The following is an 18,803-nucleotide window of genomic DNA, read 5'->3' as shown; positions in this document are numbered from 1 at the left end:
TACTGGACCACCTGGAGGACATGAGGTGGTTATCTGATTTGCTGAGTCAGAGCACGGCTAGAGAGGGTCAGAGCGAAGGCAGTGGACCTGGGAATGGTGGTTTCGGGGCCCATGATACCATTAATGGATCTAGAGGTGACAGAGTGGGTCGAGGAGTGACCCAAGGAAATGGTGTGGTGATGTCTCTGGAGAGACATCAAGAGAGGGAATTGTAATATTTAAAGAAATTAGGTCACTGCTGAACTGTATTTAACCATCATCCTTAACATTACATTAATTATCATTTCATCAAAGTGTTTATTGAAGCTGCTGGCATTATGTTATAATTAGTATTACAGGGGTTATCATAATCAAATATTAACATGTTTATTACAGGTGCAGTTATAACTACTTTAAAATGATTGAGTTAATATATATATATCATAACTCAGAGCCTGAGTATATGGTTACAGTAAAATAGTAGCTGAGCAAAGGCCTGAATGTATTCAGCTTCTTGTGGTATTTGAGTTTGCTTAGTTACAGGTGACGAAAGGATGTCAAGTCCATGGGGACCTCAAAGGCCTGAGATCTTCACCATATTTGGATGGATGGGGAACTTCTGTGTCTGCAGTTATCTCTTAAAATACATGAATGTTCTGTACATGCAAATTATGTGACTGTAAACGCAAGAGGGGGCGTTACAATACCCTGATGGGATAAAAGCAATCTAGAGTGTATTTTGGGCAGAGATGTACAACTGATGTTTTGCAGTTTGCACCTCTCCACGCTGCGTGCATTCATTAAAATCAATTGTTTGACCGACCTCTTCTGGACCATCATTGTTTTACTCTCGTCCTCAATTTCGAACCCGTAACAGTTCCTTGTTAAATCTGTTTTTTTAATTACCGTCCTGCTCCTGTAGTGCTGTATCTCCCCACTTGACTCTCAAACTTTAAGCTTACTAGAATATTTAAAAGTAGAATGGGAAGCTGGGCCTCCAGTTTTTAGGTCTCTCTTTGGAGTTATTTTTAGTTATTATCAATCTCTGGCTCTCCTACACAGCATGTTTTTAATCCTGTCTCCTTCTCCTTACTCAGCTGGTCACAGCAGATGACCACTCCCGCCTGTGCCCAGTTCTACTGGGCATTTCCTCTTCTCCAAACTTCTTGCTAAAAGGGGATCAGCCTTGACAGCCTTTGTTCTTATAGAAAAGTAGCCATTGAAAAGCTAAAACAGGTGTATTCGACTAATCATACAAATTTTCGTGCATGAATTGTTTATAGGCAGTAATCATAAGAAATTCTCTAATTGGATCTTGTTACACATTTTGGTGGCGGACTCTGAGGCAGACAATTACTTCACACCCCATTTTCCTTAACTTGAGTGATAGTAAATTTTGGACCGTAAATAATACATGTAACTGGTATTATGTTTATAATACACCTGGATGGCCATGATGAACATTGAGACCTCCTGAAAAACAAACAGTTCTAGTTGCAGGGTAAAAGGTCTACTTCAACAGTTTGTCAATTTGTACAGGACTAGGTCAATAGTTGCTCACCTATGAAGGTTTAATCATGCTGACTCAACTCTGCCTTACCTTAATTTTCTCAGTTTGCCCCATACCAATGAAATGTTCTTGTCTTTCCTTTTGGTTGCCAAGTGCCCGGTCAGACTGCATGTCCCTCCTCAGTGCTTTAAACTCTACCTTTGCACACTGTAACTAGACTAGAACTAGAATAGAGTCATTTAGCTCTGCAGTTTTTGCTAGAGTATGCATTTGAGTAATTTAAATATGTCGATCCACAGACAACTGGACCCTGCAACACACAGGAAAGATAATTAATGCCCCGTTTTTCTAATTCGAGGTTTGCTAATTTTTATAGGGGATCAGGCTTTAGCCTCTTTCCCTCCAAAATATCTGATAATTTAGATTTTCTCCTAAATTGTTTTTTTTTAATTATTTTTTTTTTGTTAATTCTTTGGGAGAGTTAATAATTTAGCTCTGCTAAGCTACATGCCCCCCTTTGCCAATACAGTTAAGATTATGACAGAATCCTTCGCTGCTTTCTCCTCCACACTGCATTCATTTTTATCTTTCTTCCGTTTGAAAGGAACTACAAGTTGCTCACACACTGAATCATAGCACTGTGGATAGTTTAGTGCTGCATGTTTAGAGCTAGCATCTTACTATTAGCTTCAACACATGAACAGAAGTAGCTGCCACTGGTCTATACGTAGCCGCACTAAAAAAGATAAAAGACAGATTATTTGTCATATCTGTATACAGATTTGCACATATGTACACATTTGCACCCACACAGTTACATACATGTCAGGAGGATACCCAAGAGCAGTGTACCAGGGTCAGAAACAGCAGATGTTTAAATTTCTCATTTCGTGTTACCAGGGATCCTGAGTTTCATCAGTACCCCAACTTTTAGTAAATCCCCATGTGTAAGTTTCATCCCTTCAATACTGCAATGCTCATAAGGCGATTAATAACTTCTCTAAGTTTACCTATCTGTCCCATGCCCTACTGGGGTTCTAATGCTCTGTGTGTATCTGTTCTAGTGTCAATGGGAGTCATGTCTGCACCCTTTATGTATTCCTAACCTTCAATAATATTCTAATGTAAGAGTGTTACTAATGAATATATTTCTAATAATCTCCTATCTAACGCTTTCATGTGGCCTAGTTCTTATTATTTGTGTTCTTTATTACTGGGAGAGTAACACAAGGAGTGGAGCCCAGGGCTTTAAACTTATTAGTTTGCTGGGAGCATTACTGATGCAGCTGCTTCATGTTGTTCACTGCAGATATCATGGATAGTTAGGTACTCTGGTATCAGTCACAGTCCATGTACTGAAGATTTCTCTTGGCAGTAACTTCCTTGTTGTTACGGTGCTGCCCACATTCCTCTCGGAGTTCTCCAGGAACATCCACACAAAGAACATCCCAGATGCAGACGATGTTGGCTCTTAGAGGCCACCGATTGTCAGTCCTCAGCAGATTGATGAGAATGTCAGCTGACTAAAAGTGTGTTTTAATACACTTTTTCAGCCCTCTGCAGATACAGTCTTTCATTAGACTCGAGGAGACTCAGTTTCATGATTTGTGGATCTTCACTTGGACACTCCTCTCTGGAGTTCCTGGACTTTCACATGTGCCAGCCATTGGATGTCGTCATGCAGCGGACTCCTCCTCTCCACCCTTGTGCAGGCCTCATTAGTGACGTAGGCCTTCGCAGTGCCAGTGTTACTCTTCTTCACAGGCTCATGGCCTGCCGTCTTTCACTGGTGATCTGTGTTTCTCCCCTTCAGTTGGTGAGCTCCTTCATCTGTAAGGAGGTATTTCTTTTTTTTTTCATAGCAGGAGAGTCATTGTTTCGAGTATGTGCATACATCAGTTAGCTAGTAACTGTTTTCATTTGCTCCACTTTTTTTTTTTCTTTTGCCTGTGAGCTCGACCTCATGTTACTCTCCATTATCTTACTCCTGGTCTTTGAATTCTCCTATTTAGCTTCCTTTCCTCTGACTCACAACTTTCTTTGTCCCACCTCTCTAATCACTCTTCACTCTTCAGCTCCTTTATCTAACTTCCTACATCTCAAACTTTCTCGTGTTTACCTCTCCTCTTCTAAGCCATAATCACTTTTATCAGGGTTTTTGTTTAGTTTTTTGAGTACAAAGGCTTAACTTTTGATTTCTCCTTATTGCATTTTAGGTTAATGTGTTTTATTTCTAATTACCAGCTTTTGCTGGAACAAAGGCTCTGTCATCCCCTCCAAACCCTGCTCCTGTGTATCTCCACCTGCATGATGCACACTGCTTATTCAGGGAGCTTTCTATTTCCTACTGGCAGCACAAATTTATCTATATTTGCTTCTTTATTTTTCTTGTAAAACTAAAACAAGATCATAGGGGCTTTATTATCATACACAACAGTTTTTATGTTTTTCTGCTCAACTTTCCTGTAAGTGACAAGATGCAGCTGTGGCATTAACCCGGTCACTATTTAAAACCCTGATTCCTGAAACAATTACCCCCAAATTTGTCACAATACCTATTAAACTTGACAAATTAAAAACAATAGTAATTTTGCATATGTAAGAATTACCATATTGCATTTGCTAAAGACAGCATTTTGCAAGTTAAATGTATAAAGTGCAATTTATTTATTTATTTACTTTCTTGGATGGTAAAAATCACTCTGATGTTTTGGGACTCGTAAAACTTAAATACTTCCTGATTCAAGCCTGACACTCGAGGCATTAAAGGGTTAAGGCCCTCTTATGTCACGCACCTCTGAAGCTCGTCTAAATATTATTTCTCTTATAGCTATAGAAGAAGAATTACACAGTCTGACCAGCATCAAGGCGAGTGTGTTAGATACCAATGATCCCTTTAATAATCCCTTCCCCCATACAATATCTAATCATGCTTTTTATTTATTGATCAGCAATTCTAATAATCCAAAGCTGCAGGTTAACCTTTATTTCTGTTGTTTCTTTTCCCAGCCAAATAATCTTTTTCTTTAGATTTAACCTTTTTTTCAATCTCTACAGTGCTTGAGTGTAATCACTTTACATTCTTACCTACTCTTCCTCTCATTTTACTATTACACTTAATGGCATTATTTATTACATCTTTCTAATTACTGTTTTATTATTGTTACCATTACACTCTAATCAGTTGTCATTGTATTTAGGCTTTTTGTTTACTCACTGAATTATATTATTCTCAATTCTTTCCACTACTTCTCTACTGTTATGTCTTATACCCCTCTGTCATTCAGTTCTCCTGTTCTTATTTTAATAGTTTGTTATATTTATTTTTAATTTACATGAGAACCAGTTTATTGGCCTTATCATTTTCCTCCCAGGTGTTTCTTCTAATATTTTATTCTCAAATTTAGAGCTTCTTTCTTACCATTCCTCACTCTAATGGGCACTATTCTTTACATTTTTTTGTTGTTTTTTGTTCATAGTACTCAGCATTTGATCACTTGTTTAAGCATCTTCACTGATGTGGGCCCTAAACTTTGCAAACAAGTTACATCTTTTTTTTTTCTTTTTTAAGCAAACAATGTTGCTTCCTGTCTCAGGTGACTCCTCTGAGCTTCGCACAAGCTCACCATAACAATAACCTCTTTGAGACATGCAGGTCATTCTTTTACTCTTCTTCTCACACAATTGCATTTGGCTTAAATCATTTGAAAGCCTGTGCACTGGTCAAGGACACTCTTGGCAGGATGTCGGGGCCCACCCCACACACTCCACAGTCAGAGCAACTTAACCCAGCTACACCCTGTAACGCTGTTTACGGGCCGCCTCCTGTAGCAGGGGCTCAGTTGATGTGAGCTCTCTCAGTACAACACTTTTCCTTTTTTTCTGCTACTGTCTCCCTCTGCCACACTCAACAGGCGCTAAACTTACTTTACTTACTTTAAATTGTTAAGTCACAATCTCTGACTTATTAAACAACCATTTCCAACAAATCTCTTCTATTTCACTTCACTATTATCCATCTAGTGATTTTAGCTATTATGCTCTGGGTTTAATACATCAGTTAGTTGCATTTAAACCCTTTCTACCTTCTTTTCTCTTCCCAACTACTTATTTGTGACGGCAGCAGTTTAAACAGATTTCTAGCAGGTGTCTCTTATTGTTAATTTGTTCATATTTGTCCTCATTACCACTTCACCCCACATGTCAGCCTGTTTATTCTGCCAACAATCATTCATTTCACATCGTATTAGTCAGGTGCCTCTTGCACTCTCTGTATGCTTTTGGGTGAGTTTATGAGCCCTCTGCAGAACTTTCTAACAAAGGCAAAACTTCATGCAAACTCTGAGACATTTATTAGATTATTTTACAACTCCTGCATTTTACTGAGATCGATTTATGGATGCTGTTTTGACTCTCTTATCTTCATTGTAGCCCAAACATGTTCTTTATTTATTTGGTCTCTATCTCTCGTTCCGTACTAAGATGTTCAGATGTTCTTAGATCATCACCACTACCTTCTATATTTCTCCAAACACAGCAAAAGCCTCCCTATTTCATTTATTATTTGTTTGTGTGATTTATTTACTTTCCCTCTAATTATTTTAGGCCTGGGTTTTATCCCAGCTATGTTTTATTATTAGAATTAGTTTATAGTTCTAATTCTTACTGTTATTAGTTCGGATATGTTACAATTTAGCTCTAGGTTAGGTTATCCTTTTTTTTTTACTTTAGTCAAGCAGCTCTATTTGCGATTTATTTAACTTTTGGTCATACCTTCATTAAGCTAATAATCCAAAAAACGTGCCTGCAATCCCTGTTTACTCATTATCCCTATTTTGGCAATTAATATCTTCTTTTACTCAAATTTACCCACAAATTTCCCACCGTACTTCATGTTGCTGCTTAACAAATATTATTTCTGCAGATCTTTCTGTTTAAATTCCTTAAACAACAACATATTATTTCAGCAGCAGTGTCTGTCTTCCTCTTTATATTCAACAACTCTTAATTTTTGCAGACTTATCTCTTTTCACTGCTCTGATGCTCCTCTCACTCCTCCACATACCTTAGGGATGATTCACAAACTGCCTGCAGTCACAGCGCTCTGCAGCACAGAGAGCTCAGTTTTTTAGTCTCTCAAATCAGTCCCTCTATAACTTTTTACTTATCTACCTACTAACTTCCCTTTTCCGTATTTATTTATCAAAACCCACCCCTTACGCGTATTCCTCTAACTCTTATTTACAGCAAGAGTTATTTTAAGCAATATTTACAGCAATACATGGTTATACTCTAGAATACTACTTAGCAATATTTACAGCAGTGATTATACTTAAGGGTTAGTAACAGCTATTTACATATTTACACTTTGGCCGAAGGTGTCGCCTTTCATACAGCGACGCGCGCAGTTACCCAGCGTGTCCAGACCGGTGGACTCGAAGGCCCTCAGAATCCCACTGTGAGCCCCAAGTCCCCGCGTTACGTGCTGAGTTCTTATCTCCAAATATCCCCCAAAGCCCGAGCAGTCCTGACTACCTAGCAATTCACTTGGGTTAACTAGGTTAACCAATTAAATGGTTAACCTAGTTAGCCTGTGTCACCTTATCTACCTAAATGGATAACTAGGTTTCCAGCGGTAACCACCTTGAGGGTGCCAACATATATTTCACTTTTCATCACTTTTCATCACTTTTATCACTTTTCATCACTTTCATCACTACAACTTTTTACTTCTGCGCAACTTACGCCTATTCTTCAGATGCACTAAAGAATAGTGGAAAAATAAACCCAAACTCCCCCAACACAGCCCTGGAGTCATACTCCAGCACAGGGCAGAGCAGCCTCACACACACACAAACCCCAAATACGCACACACACAGCGCTCACTCACACTCCCCCCGCGGGTCACACAAGTTACAGGAATAACACACACACATATGATGCAGTATTAAACTCCACTCCTTCAGCATCCGCAACTAGCATTATTTTTACAGTGTAACACTTTATCACTTAGAATAACAGCGACCATTTGATTAAAATCCTTTTCAAGGTTAGGTGAAATCTACTAGGAGCCAAGGTGGAACCTCCCTTCTGCACTCAGACAACACCAACATTGAGAAGAAAAAAAACCTCTGCTTACCTTATTGTAGCGGCCGCTTGGTGTTCTCTGATGTGCAAGGCTTTGGCATTCCCCAAGGCTCCCAGCAATCACCTTAATTCCATGTCCCTTCGTGGTCGCCAGTTGTGGTCGCAAATTTTGAAGCCATCCCGCTAACCTTCTTCCACCAACAATGTGGTGATCCAAATCCAATTAAAATCAAGACACTCAAAAAGATGCTCTGTAAAAGAGTAGAATTCTTGGAACAGAGTTTAATACACTGAATCATATGAACAGCAGGAAAAATACATACAGACATTTAGCAAGAAAATTACAGAGCAGAAAACAAGCAAAGCAAAACCCCGGGGTGTACAGCCTTAAGCACAGACAGCAGAGCAACACAGAGACGGACAGGTAGCAGCAGCAGGAGGAAAAAAGCTCTGGGGTTGTCCTCTGGTCCCCTAATATAGGGACTAGTATCCCCGCCCCCTGCTGCTGGGTAACTTTCCCACACGCCCAGCACAGCTGCTGGGGTCAGGTAGCGGCCAAGGTCTTGGCCAAAGGCCAGTCAGGACTCTGACTACTCCTTGCTCTGGCTTATCAAAATAGGTCATGACACGGTCAAAGGTCACACATTAAACCTAATTATTAAATCTTATACAGCAAGTGGCACAATCTTATAACATATAATCTTATAACTACATAGGTTACATGCTTTCTCATATATAAAAACACTTCAGTGTGGATTCAAAGTATGTGTGTGTGTGTGTGTGTGTGTGTGTGTGTGTGTGTGTGTGTGTGTGTGTGTGTGTGTGTGTGTGTGTGTGTGTGTGTGTGTTTGTGTGTGTGATTATTTTGTATGATATTTTATCGTGATGTGTTCAGGATCTCTATTACAATGTTACTGTTTTGGTTGTGCTGCGTTAAAGACGTTGAGTGTGTATTAGGGAAGGTTAGTTACCGGAGAGTAAATTATTCAGGAGAACTCTCCCCTTACATTAACTGCCCTGTTAATGTACCAACTTAATAAACCTCGGTGAAGCAAAAATGTCTTGTGCTTAAGACTCCACATGAAAGTTAAAATATATATGTTCAGTGCAGATAGATATATAGTGTATATAGTTACATAGTTATACATATCAAACAATAATCCACCACAAGCTCTATGATCATCTTTCCTGTTCATAAATAACAACAGATGTTAAAACACAAGGTACCAAACAGACACACACTTTGTAACACTAGAAACACTTTATTATTAGCTCTGCGATGAGAAATCTTGCTGTAGCAGGAGCAGGAAGTAGCTGCTGTGGTTATATGTGCACTTCATACAAACATGTAAATAGATACTCTAATATAGATACTCTAATGCCAGATCAATGCCAGTAAAACAAAGGAGCTGGTGGTAGACTTCCGCAGGCACAAACATCCTCCACTGCAACCACTGAACATCCAAGGTATGGACATTGAGGCTGTGGACAGCTACAGGTACCTTGGTGTTCATCTGAACAGCAAACTGGACTGGACTCATAACTCAGACGCCCTCTACAGGAAAGGGCAGAGCAGACTGTACCTGCTGCGGAGACTCAGGTCGTTTGGAGTGGAGGGCCCACTCCTGAAGACCTTCTATGACTCTGTGGTGGCCTCAGCCATCTTTTATGGTGTGGTCTGCTGGGGCGGCAGCATCTCTTCTGGGGACATGAAGAGACTGAACAGGCTGATCTGCAGGGCCAGCTCTGTTCTAGGATGCCCTCTGGACCCAGTGGAGGTGGTGAGTGACAGGAGAATGGTGGCTAAGCTGTCATCCCTGTTGGACAACATCTCCCACCCCATGCATGAGACTGTGACAGCACTGAGCAGCTCCTTCAGTGGGAGACTGCGGCACCCACGGTGTGGGACGGAGAGATTTCGCAGGTCTTTCCTCCCCACTGCTGTCAGACTGCACAACAAAGACTCCAACTGATCAACACACACATTCACACATGTGCAATAACACTAATGTGCAATAATCTTTTCTGGCATCGTTGTATTTTTACTGAGTTGTATATAGCACTTGTATTCTATTTTTATCTTATTGCATATTTTATTCTATTTTATTCTACTGTATATAGTATTTTATTTTATTCTATTCTGTACAGTTGTATACTGTATTTATTCTTATTTTATTTTATTCTAATTTTTGCTTCATAACTTTTGCACTGTCCACTTCCTGCTGTGACAAAACAAATTTCCCACGTGTGGGACTAATAAAGGTTATCTTATCTTATCTTATCTTAATGCATTCTCTAATGCTCTAATGCACCACTATGAATCTGGTTGGGTGGAGGCAGACATGTAGAGGCCACAGCTTATCTTTGCATTATTACATAGTAATGATGATGTAAAGTGCATTTGATCAGATTTAATTGACGTGATTTTAATGAGAAAAATGATTTTTGATTTTGTGTTACATCAGCAGGATATGAGAACGCCCTAAAGGCTGAATAGACAAAAGCTGACACATGAACACTGATGTTGTTTGTGTGGGAGTGGGTTTGTGCTGAGATCAGCCTTCTAATGATCTCTGAGCTCAGTACAAACTCCTGTGGTTCATGAGGACTTGGGATCAATGTTCCCTCTAATTTTTCATGTGTCTGAGCGAACACACAAACTCCCTGAGCGATCCCTTGGACCACTGTGAGCGACATCAAACGTGTGCACTGTGGTCACGCTGGCATCTAATCCATCCAAGTTACATGGTTTATTAAAATCATCAAATTACAGCATTTACATTTATGTTAGACTACTCTTAATTAACTGCTTTAGCCCACTTACAATGAAAATTAAAAAAAATCTAGTCATTGACCTGTGTAGTATGTTAACACTATTGGAAGTAAAAATAACTTGAACTCCAATTTCGAAAACACAACTTTCTTTTTTTTAATTTTTTTTTTTTATAAAACTCTGACTTCTATTATGAGTATGAGTCTGTGGTCTGGCAGAGAGTCCTGTAACTCTCTGTCTGCAAAATACAGTATAAAATGACCAATGTTGGGCAATTAATTATATAGTTACTTCTTCAAAAAAGTAACTCAGTTTGGCAAACAACAAAGTTTTTTGCAGCTATTTTTTTAAATGCAGCCAAGACGTTTTTAAATAAACATTTCAAACTATTTACAGAACAATCAGCTGTTCTGCATCAAATCTGATGCCACACAAATTATTTGTGCCACTCCAGAAAATCATTTCTGTCCACTATGAGATAAAGGAGAACATCACAACCCTGACAACAGGAGATGCATCACTCCTGTAACACCTGTAACATTCAGCAGTCGCCTCATTGTTCTGACACACACAACAAAACTATTGACTACACTACACACTAACTACACAAGATTTGCGCTAAACATCGCAAATCTCTCACATCTCAAAACACCGCCGTCACCCCTAAAACTTCCCCCTGTTTCTTAACAACTAGATACCGTGTTGCCATATCATTTCTTGATTGGTCGACATGGTACTTTTTTGGACGAATAGGTAAGGGACAGGGGGTGGGGTTTGTTTTTGCTCACAGGTGGAGAGTGCTTTCGAGCCTTTTTTCTTATAAAACGCCGTTTTTACCGTTTCTTCCCGCAGTAAATATAAATAACGACAGTATTCAGGAAGAAAACCAAACATTGCATATTTTTTATCATAACTCTGGTTTTACGTGGCCTATCAACACAATTTAAAAACTGGCATAAAGTCCACACTTTTTCCGTCAATTGTTCCGTCTGTCCTGCTCACATCTCCAATGGTTGTACACGTTTCATTAATGTGGCTTCACTCCACATCAGCCACGCCGCTTTGCTAGCTAAAACACAGGTGTCGGCACATAAGGACGCTGTCATAGCCTGTCAACGACGTTGATTGGCTGCGTATATACGCATTATTGGCTGAACTATGGGATAAGGTGGCATCGTACTAATCCCATATGGGAGCAGCCAGTCACTCACTGACTAACACTGCAAAACAGAATTGTCAAAGTATTAATTTTAATTTCAATTCAGGTTAGATTTTTTTTGTGCGCAACGCAGATTTTCTGTGCGCAGAGACCGTGCCAGCAGTGCGCAATTGCGCACGTGCGCAGCTTAGAGGGAACATTGCTTGGGATCCATGACACTGGTTTCACTGAACTAAAATGTCAAACTTTTCCTTAAAGCTCATTGATTTAACTTGTTGCTGTAACAATGTCCACTTGCTCTCTTGCTCCTGCTCTTGCTATTCTTGTTTGCCTGTTAGATGTTGGTCCCCATTGATACAATCCTCTGGCTCACCTGAGCCCAAAAAGACTTACAGAGGAAAAAGTAAACAAGAGGGTCCAGACAGATGTTGAAAACTGACACCATGGTGGCCACCTCCTCCAAGTAGAACAATACTGGACCCGCAGAGCAACTGGTCCACAGAAAAGTGGCAGGAAGACGAACCAGGTGATAGGGGACAAAACAAACACAGAAGATGCTGACCAGCACCAACATGTTCCTGCGAGACTTCACCAGCTTCTCAGCATTGGAGGAGGCCAGCTGACTCTGCTGTGCCTGCAACACCCTGTGGGAGATGCCGTGGTAGAAGAAGACCAGGGACATGAAAACCAAGAGGAAGATGATGGCACAGATGGTGTGGAGGATTTTGAAGAATAGGCTGATTGATGCACTGAAGAGGGGCCCACATCGGCTGGGGGTAAAAGTCAGGGGTTTCTGGGTGATGAAAAAGAGGATGGCGTATGTAATTGATGGAGCCAGGAGACAAACCCAGGTGACCATGGAGATGATGTGCGCAGTTCGCAGTGACTGCAGGACATGAGTTCCTGAAGGATGGATGATCTTCAGATACCTGAAGAGAGAAGACAGAGGAGACAGTAAATAACTTCACAAAGCAGTCACAGTGGTACCATATTTGCAAAGGTCATTATCAAGTTAAAATAATATGTCTACACCTTGATCAGGAATGCAGGGTTTTTAGTTTTTAACACTGTCATGAACTGTAGTTGGAAATAGGTAAAGGTTCCTCACCTGTTGGCAGCGATATAACACATGAATATGATGCTGGCATACATGTTCATGTAGAAGGCAGAAGCTCCAAAGCTGCAGTAGACCTTTTGAATGATGAATGACTTGCTACCATAGTTGGCGATGCGCAGTGGCAGAGAAAGGCAGAGCAAAAAGTCAGCAGCTGTCAGGTTCTTCAGGTAGACCATCAAACTGTTTGATGCCTGCTGCTGAGCTTGACCAATGTAAAATTTTAGGATGAAGCCATTGAGGAGTAAACCTACCTGAATATGACACAGAAAGGATGGGGAGAACATCGCTTTGGTACATACAGTACATGGAGAACCTTAAAGCAATTTCTAACACAGCACTGAAGATTAGAAACTTACCAGAAACACCAGACTGTAGACCAGTACAAAGAAAGGGTTGACTGATGGGACAACTGGATCACAGGTCTGGTTGAAAGATGAAGTCCCATTTGTTGAGTCAGCCATGTTTCTTGAGCTGAAAAACAAATCCACTTTATTCGCTCTTTGAATGGATTTACCATCATAGTCTAATTTTATTGTTAAACAAAACAAAGTCAAACTATCCATCCATCCATCTTCATCCACTTTATTCGGCCGGGTCGCGTGGGCAGCAGCCTAAGCAGAGAAGCCCAGACCTCCCTCTCCCCAGCCACCTCCTCCAGCTTATCCAGGGAAACACCATGGTGTTCCCAGGCCAGCCGAGAGATATTATCTCTCCAGTGTGTCCTGGGTCTGCCCCAGGGCCTCCTCCCGGTGGGACATGCCCAGAACACCTCAGCCAAAAGGCGCCCGGGAGGCATCCTTGTCAGATGCTCGAACCACCTCAGCTGACTCCTTTCGATGTGAAGGAGCAACGGCTCTACTCTGAGCCCCTCCCGGATGGCCGAACTTCTCACCCTATCTCTAAGGGAGAGGCCAGCCACCCTTCGGAGGAAGCTTATTTCTGCCACTTGTATCCGCGATCTCGTTCTTTCGGTCACTACCCACAGCTCGTGGCCATAGGTGAGGGTAGGGACGTAGATCGACCGGTAAATTGAGAGCTTCGCTTTTACACTCAGCTCCCTCTTCACCACGACGGACCGGTGCAGCGTTCGCATCACTGCAGCCGCAGCCCCAATCCGTCTGTCAATCTCCGGCTTCCTTCTCCCATCACTCGCAAACAAGACCCCGAGATACTTGAACTCGTCCACTTGGGGCAGGAACTCATCCCCGACTCGGAGTGGGCACTCCACCCTTTTCCAGCTGAGAACCATGGCCTCAGATTTGGAGGTGCTGATCCTCATTCCCACTGCTTCAGACTCGGCTGCGAACCGTTCCAGTTCCAGGCCTCAGAACCACATCATCTGCAAAAAGCAGAGATGAGATTCTGAGGCCACCGAAGTGAAAGCCCTCCGCCACTTGGCTGCGCCTAGAAATCCTGTCCATAAAAATTATGAACAGAACCAGTGAGTAAGTGCAGCCATGGCGGAGCCCATTACCCACCGGGAACGAGTCTGACTTATTGCCGGCAATGCGAACCAAGCTCTTGCAACGGTGGTATAGGGATCGAATGGCCCGTAGCAATGGGCCAGACACCCCATACTCCCGCAGCACCTCCCACAGGACACCCCGAGGGACAGGGTCAAATGCCTTCTCCAAGTCGACAAAACACATGTAGACTGGTTGGGCAAACTCCCATGCACCCTCAAGTATCCTTAAGAGGATAAAGAGCTGGTCCAGTGTTCCGTGACCAGAGATGGGCAGTAACTGTAATCTGATTACTTTTTTCAAGTAACGAGTAAAGTAAGGGATTACTATTGCAAAAACGGTAATTAGATTACAGTTACTTTCCTGAGTTACTGCGTTACTAAAACCGTGAGTTTTTTGCGAGAATGTCTCATGACAATGAGGTAAGCAAGTGCAACGTTTGTGACAACAGCCTTCTGCAGATAAACAATGGATATTATATCGAGTGCGGGAGAGAGTATGAGCGTGCAGCGTTTAAAGCGTGGAAGAACTGACCTTACTTTGAGTTTGATTCCATAAAAAGTGACAAAAAGATTAGTGTCCGTTGTGCGTAGGAAGAAAAGTTATTTTTACAGCCAAAAAGCCCCCTAAACTTCCAAGCAAGCACCGGGAGTGCGGTACACAGCAAATCCAGCATGTCAAAATTAACACTGTCAGATTTGATTTCAACACTATTAAAGTGCTATATGGGTCCACACCAGACAGTGTTAATTTAACTCTTTTTGGAGAGTTGGTAAGTTAACGCTGATTTAGTGTTAAACACCAAATCTATCTGGAGTTGATAATTTAACACTTACTAATGCTAACTAGGTGTTAAGAGTTTATATATTAACTCTCAAAGAGTATTTTAGTTTAACTACATAAGAGTTTTCTTCTAATTAATTCTAAAAAGTGGAAATTCTACTGTCTGAAATTCCTTTGGAAATAAACATTAAAAAGATGCAAAGGTTTCTGAAAAACATTTATTCTGAACTGTGCACCACAATTTCAAAACATTTTCTAAAAGATGTAACAATGTACATGTTCTCACTTTCATTAGAATTTTGTTTATCAAAAGGTCTGACATAGGTGAGCTGGTAAATGCAAATTAATAACAGCATTCTCATCACTTATTTCTTCAATACAATATGCACGTCCTTCATTCATCACTTTGTAGAACTTCAACGCACTTCTGCTCTCCCCCATATTCCACCTTCATATTCACAGCATATTCTGTGTGGAGATTGATTAAAATTGATTAAAAATTAGTTGACACTAATTAATTGCACAATTAATCCGGTAATCAATTGCAGCACAGTAAAAAAAGGAATCATTTTTGAGCCATTACTTGTGTAAAGTATTTTCCCAAAAGACAAGGACACAGACAACAGGTAATACTGAACTAAATTTAAAACCTCACCTTTTTCATTTTTACCTAAACCGTGTGCACAAAACTCTGGAGGGATCTAAATGCTAACGTAGAACCCAGTCAGGACATATATAGAAAAAAACAGCAGTAGCTGCTGTTTGCTTGTTGTGGGTTTTTTTTATAGGAGATCATTTTCAGGCTTCAAGTAGCACCATTATACCAACATTTCACATTCTAGACATTGCTTTAGGTGTATTTAAGTTGACCAAAAATTTGACTGAAAATTCACATGCAAGCTTTTTTTTCAAGCCTGTAGTATTTGCCCGCAAACAATACATTTCAGCTAGCTAAAACAGAATATTATGCTATCACTGAGCAACATGGCTAATGCCTTTCACACAGCTTTGTCTCAACTCCAAAAAGCCACAGAAGTAAAAGCTAATAATAATAATTGAAACAATCTTTGAAAAAATGACTTACAAAGCATGGCAAACAACTCAAATATGTAGAGCAAAATGTTCTGAAACCTTCACTTCAGCTTCGATTGGAGCCTATGGTGCTGGGGGCAGAGTCTGTGAATTGACTCTATTAGTGTCATAGCCCCTCTAGGATTTTGGAGTTAAGTGCTCAAGAGTTAATGTTTCCATTGTAACACCTCCAGATTTGACATAGAAACACTCATTTTTAACACTCGGTTTTAACTACTACAATTTTACACCACATAGTTACATTAAAGGAATGTGACTCTACTAAGAGTAAAATTAACTCTACTTTTGCAAGAAGACTACTAACAACAATATATTTAACACTTTTAAGTTTGCTGTGTACCACGTAATGGGAAATTCACAGAGAAATTTGCGGATTCTTCAACTGATCGCTGTGACACACCTGCACCAGGGCAAACCTCCGCCTACCCCACTCCTGCTTTACAGGTGAAAATAGAGCAACAGGACCGCTAGTCTTTGATGTTATTTATTTTCTGCTGTGTTTTACTTGCATCTATTTGAAAGAGTGAGTGTAAACACAAAAAAATATTTTATTTTATGTGCTGGAATGTGCAGAAAATAGGTTTAAATGTTAAACGAATTTCTTCCAGTCAGAGAATGTTGCATATAATTAAATTTTTGCTTGATGCATAAAGTTAAAAGATTTAAACACGTTTTAAAAAGAAACTTTTTCATTTGATTACATTTTGTATGATGGATTATGCAGAAAAAGTAGAATTGGGCTGAAAGATCTATCGCTTTATCACCTGTTCAGGTTGTAAATCGTGTTTTTGAAAAGTAACTAAGTAACTAAGTAATTAATTACTTTTGAAAATAAGTAATCAGTAAAGTAAAGGGATTACTTTTTTGGGGAAGTAATCAGTAATTAGTTACTGATTTCTTTTTTCAAGTAACTTGACCAACACTGTCCACGACCAGGACGAAAACCGCATTGTTCCTCCTGTGTCCGAGGTTTGACTAGCGGACAAACTCTCCTTTCCAGCACCCTGGCATAGACTTTCCGAGGGAGGCTGAGGAGTGTGATCCTCCTGTAGTTGGAACACACCCTCCGGTCTCCCTTCTTAAAGATGGGGACCACCACCCCGGTCTGCCAGTCCATGGGTACTGCCCCTAATCTCCACGCAACATTGTAGAGGCGTGTCAACCAGGACAGCCCTACAACGTCCAGAGCCTTCAGGAACTCGGGGCAGACCTCATCAACACCAGGGGCTCTGCCACCAAGGAGTTGTTTAACTGCCTCAGTGACCTCGCCCCCGGAAATTGGCAGGTCATTCCCCTCATCCCCAGACTCTGCTTCCTCCTCGGAAGACGTGTCAGTGGGATTAAGGAGGTCCTCGAAGTATTCCTTCCACCGCCTGACAATTTTCTCAGTCGACGTCAGCAGCGCTCCGCCAGCACTATACACAGTGTAGGTGGAGCACCGCTTTCCCCTCATGAGACGCCTGATGGTTTGCCAGAATCTCTTCGAAGCAGTCCGAAAGTCTTTTTCCATGGCCTCTCCAAACTCTTCCCACACCCGAGTTTTTTGCTTCAGCCACTGCCCGAGCCGCATTCCGCTTGGCCTGTTGACACCTGTCGGCTGCCTCCGGAGTCCCACAGGCTAACCAAGCACGATAACACTCCTTCTTCAGCCTAGTGGCTCCCCTCACCTCTGGTGTCCACCATTTGGTTCGGGGATTACCACCACGGCAGGCACCAACCACCTTGCGGCCACAGCTCAATGCAGCAGCTTCAGCAATGGAGATGCTGAACATGGTCCATTCAGACTCAATGTCCCCAGTCTCCCTCGGAATGCTGTTGAAGCTCTGCCGGAGGTGTGCGTTGAAGATCTCGTGGACTGGGGCCTCTGCTAGACGTTCCCAGCACACCCTCACTACGCGTTTAGGTGCACCGGGTCTGTCCAGCGTCCTCCCCCGCTACATGATCCAACTCACCACCAGGTGGTGATCAGTTGACAGCTCAGCCCCTCTCTTTACCCAAGTGTCCAAAACATATGGTCGCAGGTCTGGTGATACGATTACAAAATCGATCATCGACCTGCGGCCTAGAGCGTCCTGGTGCCACGTGCCACTTATGGACACTCTTGTGTTCGAACAAGGTGTTCGTTATGGTCAAACTGCAATTTGCACAGAAGTCCAATAACAAAACACCGCTCGGGTTCAGATCAGGGAGGCCATTCCTCCTAATCACACCCCTCCAGGTCTCGCTGTCGTTACCCACGTGAGCATTGAAGTCTCCCAGCAGGACAACAGAGTCTCCAGGTGGAGCACCTTCCAGCACCCCCCGCAGGGACTCTACGAAGGCTGGGTACTCTGAACTGCCACTCGGCGCATAAGCACAGATGACAGTCAGGACCCGTTCCCCGACCCTAAGGCGCAGGGAACAAACCCTCTCATCAACCAGGAAAAACCCCAACGTACCGGCAGCAAGCCGAGGGAATATTAGAATACCCACCCCAGCCCGCCGCCTCTCACCAGGGGAAACTCCAGACTGAGACAGAGGTGAGCCCGACTATATCTAGCCGGTACCTCTCAACCTCACACATTAACTCAGGCTCCTTCCCCACCAGAGAGGTGACATTCCATGTCCCTATTGCCAGTCTTGGCAGCTGGGGATGAGTCCGTCAGGGCCTCCGCTCCTGGCCACTGCCAGGCACACAATGCACCCGACCCCTATGGCGCCTCCTGCGGGTGGTGGGCCTGCGGGAGGATGGGCCCATGTCTCCTCTTCGGGCTGTGCCTGGCTGGGCACCATGGACTAAGGCCCAGCCACCAGACGCTCGCCCTCGGGCACCCTCCCCGTGACTGGCTCCAGGGCGGGGC

At 42.1% G+C, this 18,803-nt stretch overlaps 2 protein-coding genes across 2 annotated transcripts in view; both read right to left on the bottom strand.

Moving 5' to 3' along the window:
* The window catches only part of LOC134623951 (zinc finger protein 664-like), a 507,757-nt gene that overhangs the window by 192,891 nt on the left and 296,063 nt on the right, over positions 1 to 18,803 (bottom strand). The gene's annotated exons all lie outside the window — the stretch shown is intronic.
* On the bottom strand, positions 11,843 to 18,735 carry LOC134623934 (P2Y purinoceptor 14-like). Its single transcript, XM_063468936.2, has 6 exons — positions 18,578 to 18,735; positions 18,174 to 18,349; positions 16,952 to 17,091; positions 12,982 to 13,047; positions 12,617 to 12,876; positions 11,843 to 12,437 (listed from the first exon to the last, which is right to left on the bottom strand). Exons 1-6 carry the CDS (start codon positions 18,733 to 18,735, stop codon positions 11,843 to 11,845), a joined length of 1,395 nt encoding a protein of 464 aa, XP_063325006.2.

The sequence above is a fragment of the Pelmatolapia mariae genome, linkage group LG3_W (assembly GCF_036321145.2).
Source record: "Pelmatolapia mariae isolate MD_Pm_ZW linkage group LG3_W, Pm_UMD_F_2, whole genome shotgun sequence".
In the NCBI taxonomy this organism is placed as follows: Eukaryota; Metazoa; Chordata; class Actinopteri; order Cichliformes; family Cichlidae; genus Pelmatolapia; species Pelmatolapia mariae.
This window is presented reverse-complemented; position numbering and strand designations above follow the sequence as displayed.

What these genes read in the sequence shown, in the direction of transcription:
- LOC134623934 (XM_063468936.2), bottom strand. Translation starts at nt 18,735, where the DNA reads ATGGTGCCCAGCCAGGCACAGCCCGAAGAGGAGACATGGGCCCATCCT. An exon ending in TCTACAGTCTGGTGTTTCTG is followed by an intron (nt 12,877 to 12,981) that starts GTAAGTTTCTAA and finishes TGTCATATTCAG; the next exon opens with GTAGGTTTACTCCTCAATGG. An exon ending in TGTTATATCGCTGCCAACAG is followed by an intron (nt 12,438 to 12,616) that starts GTGAGGAACCTT and finishes TTCTCTCTTCAG; the next exon opens with GTATCTGAAGATCATCCATC.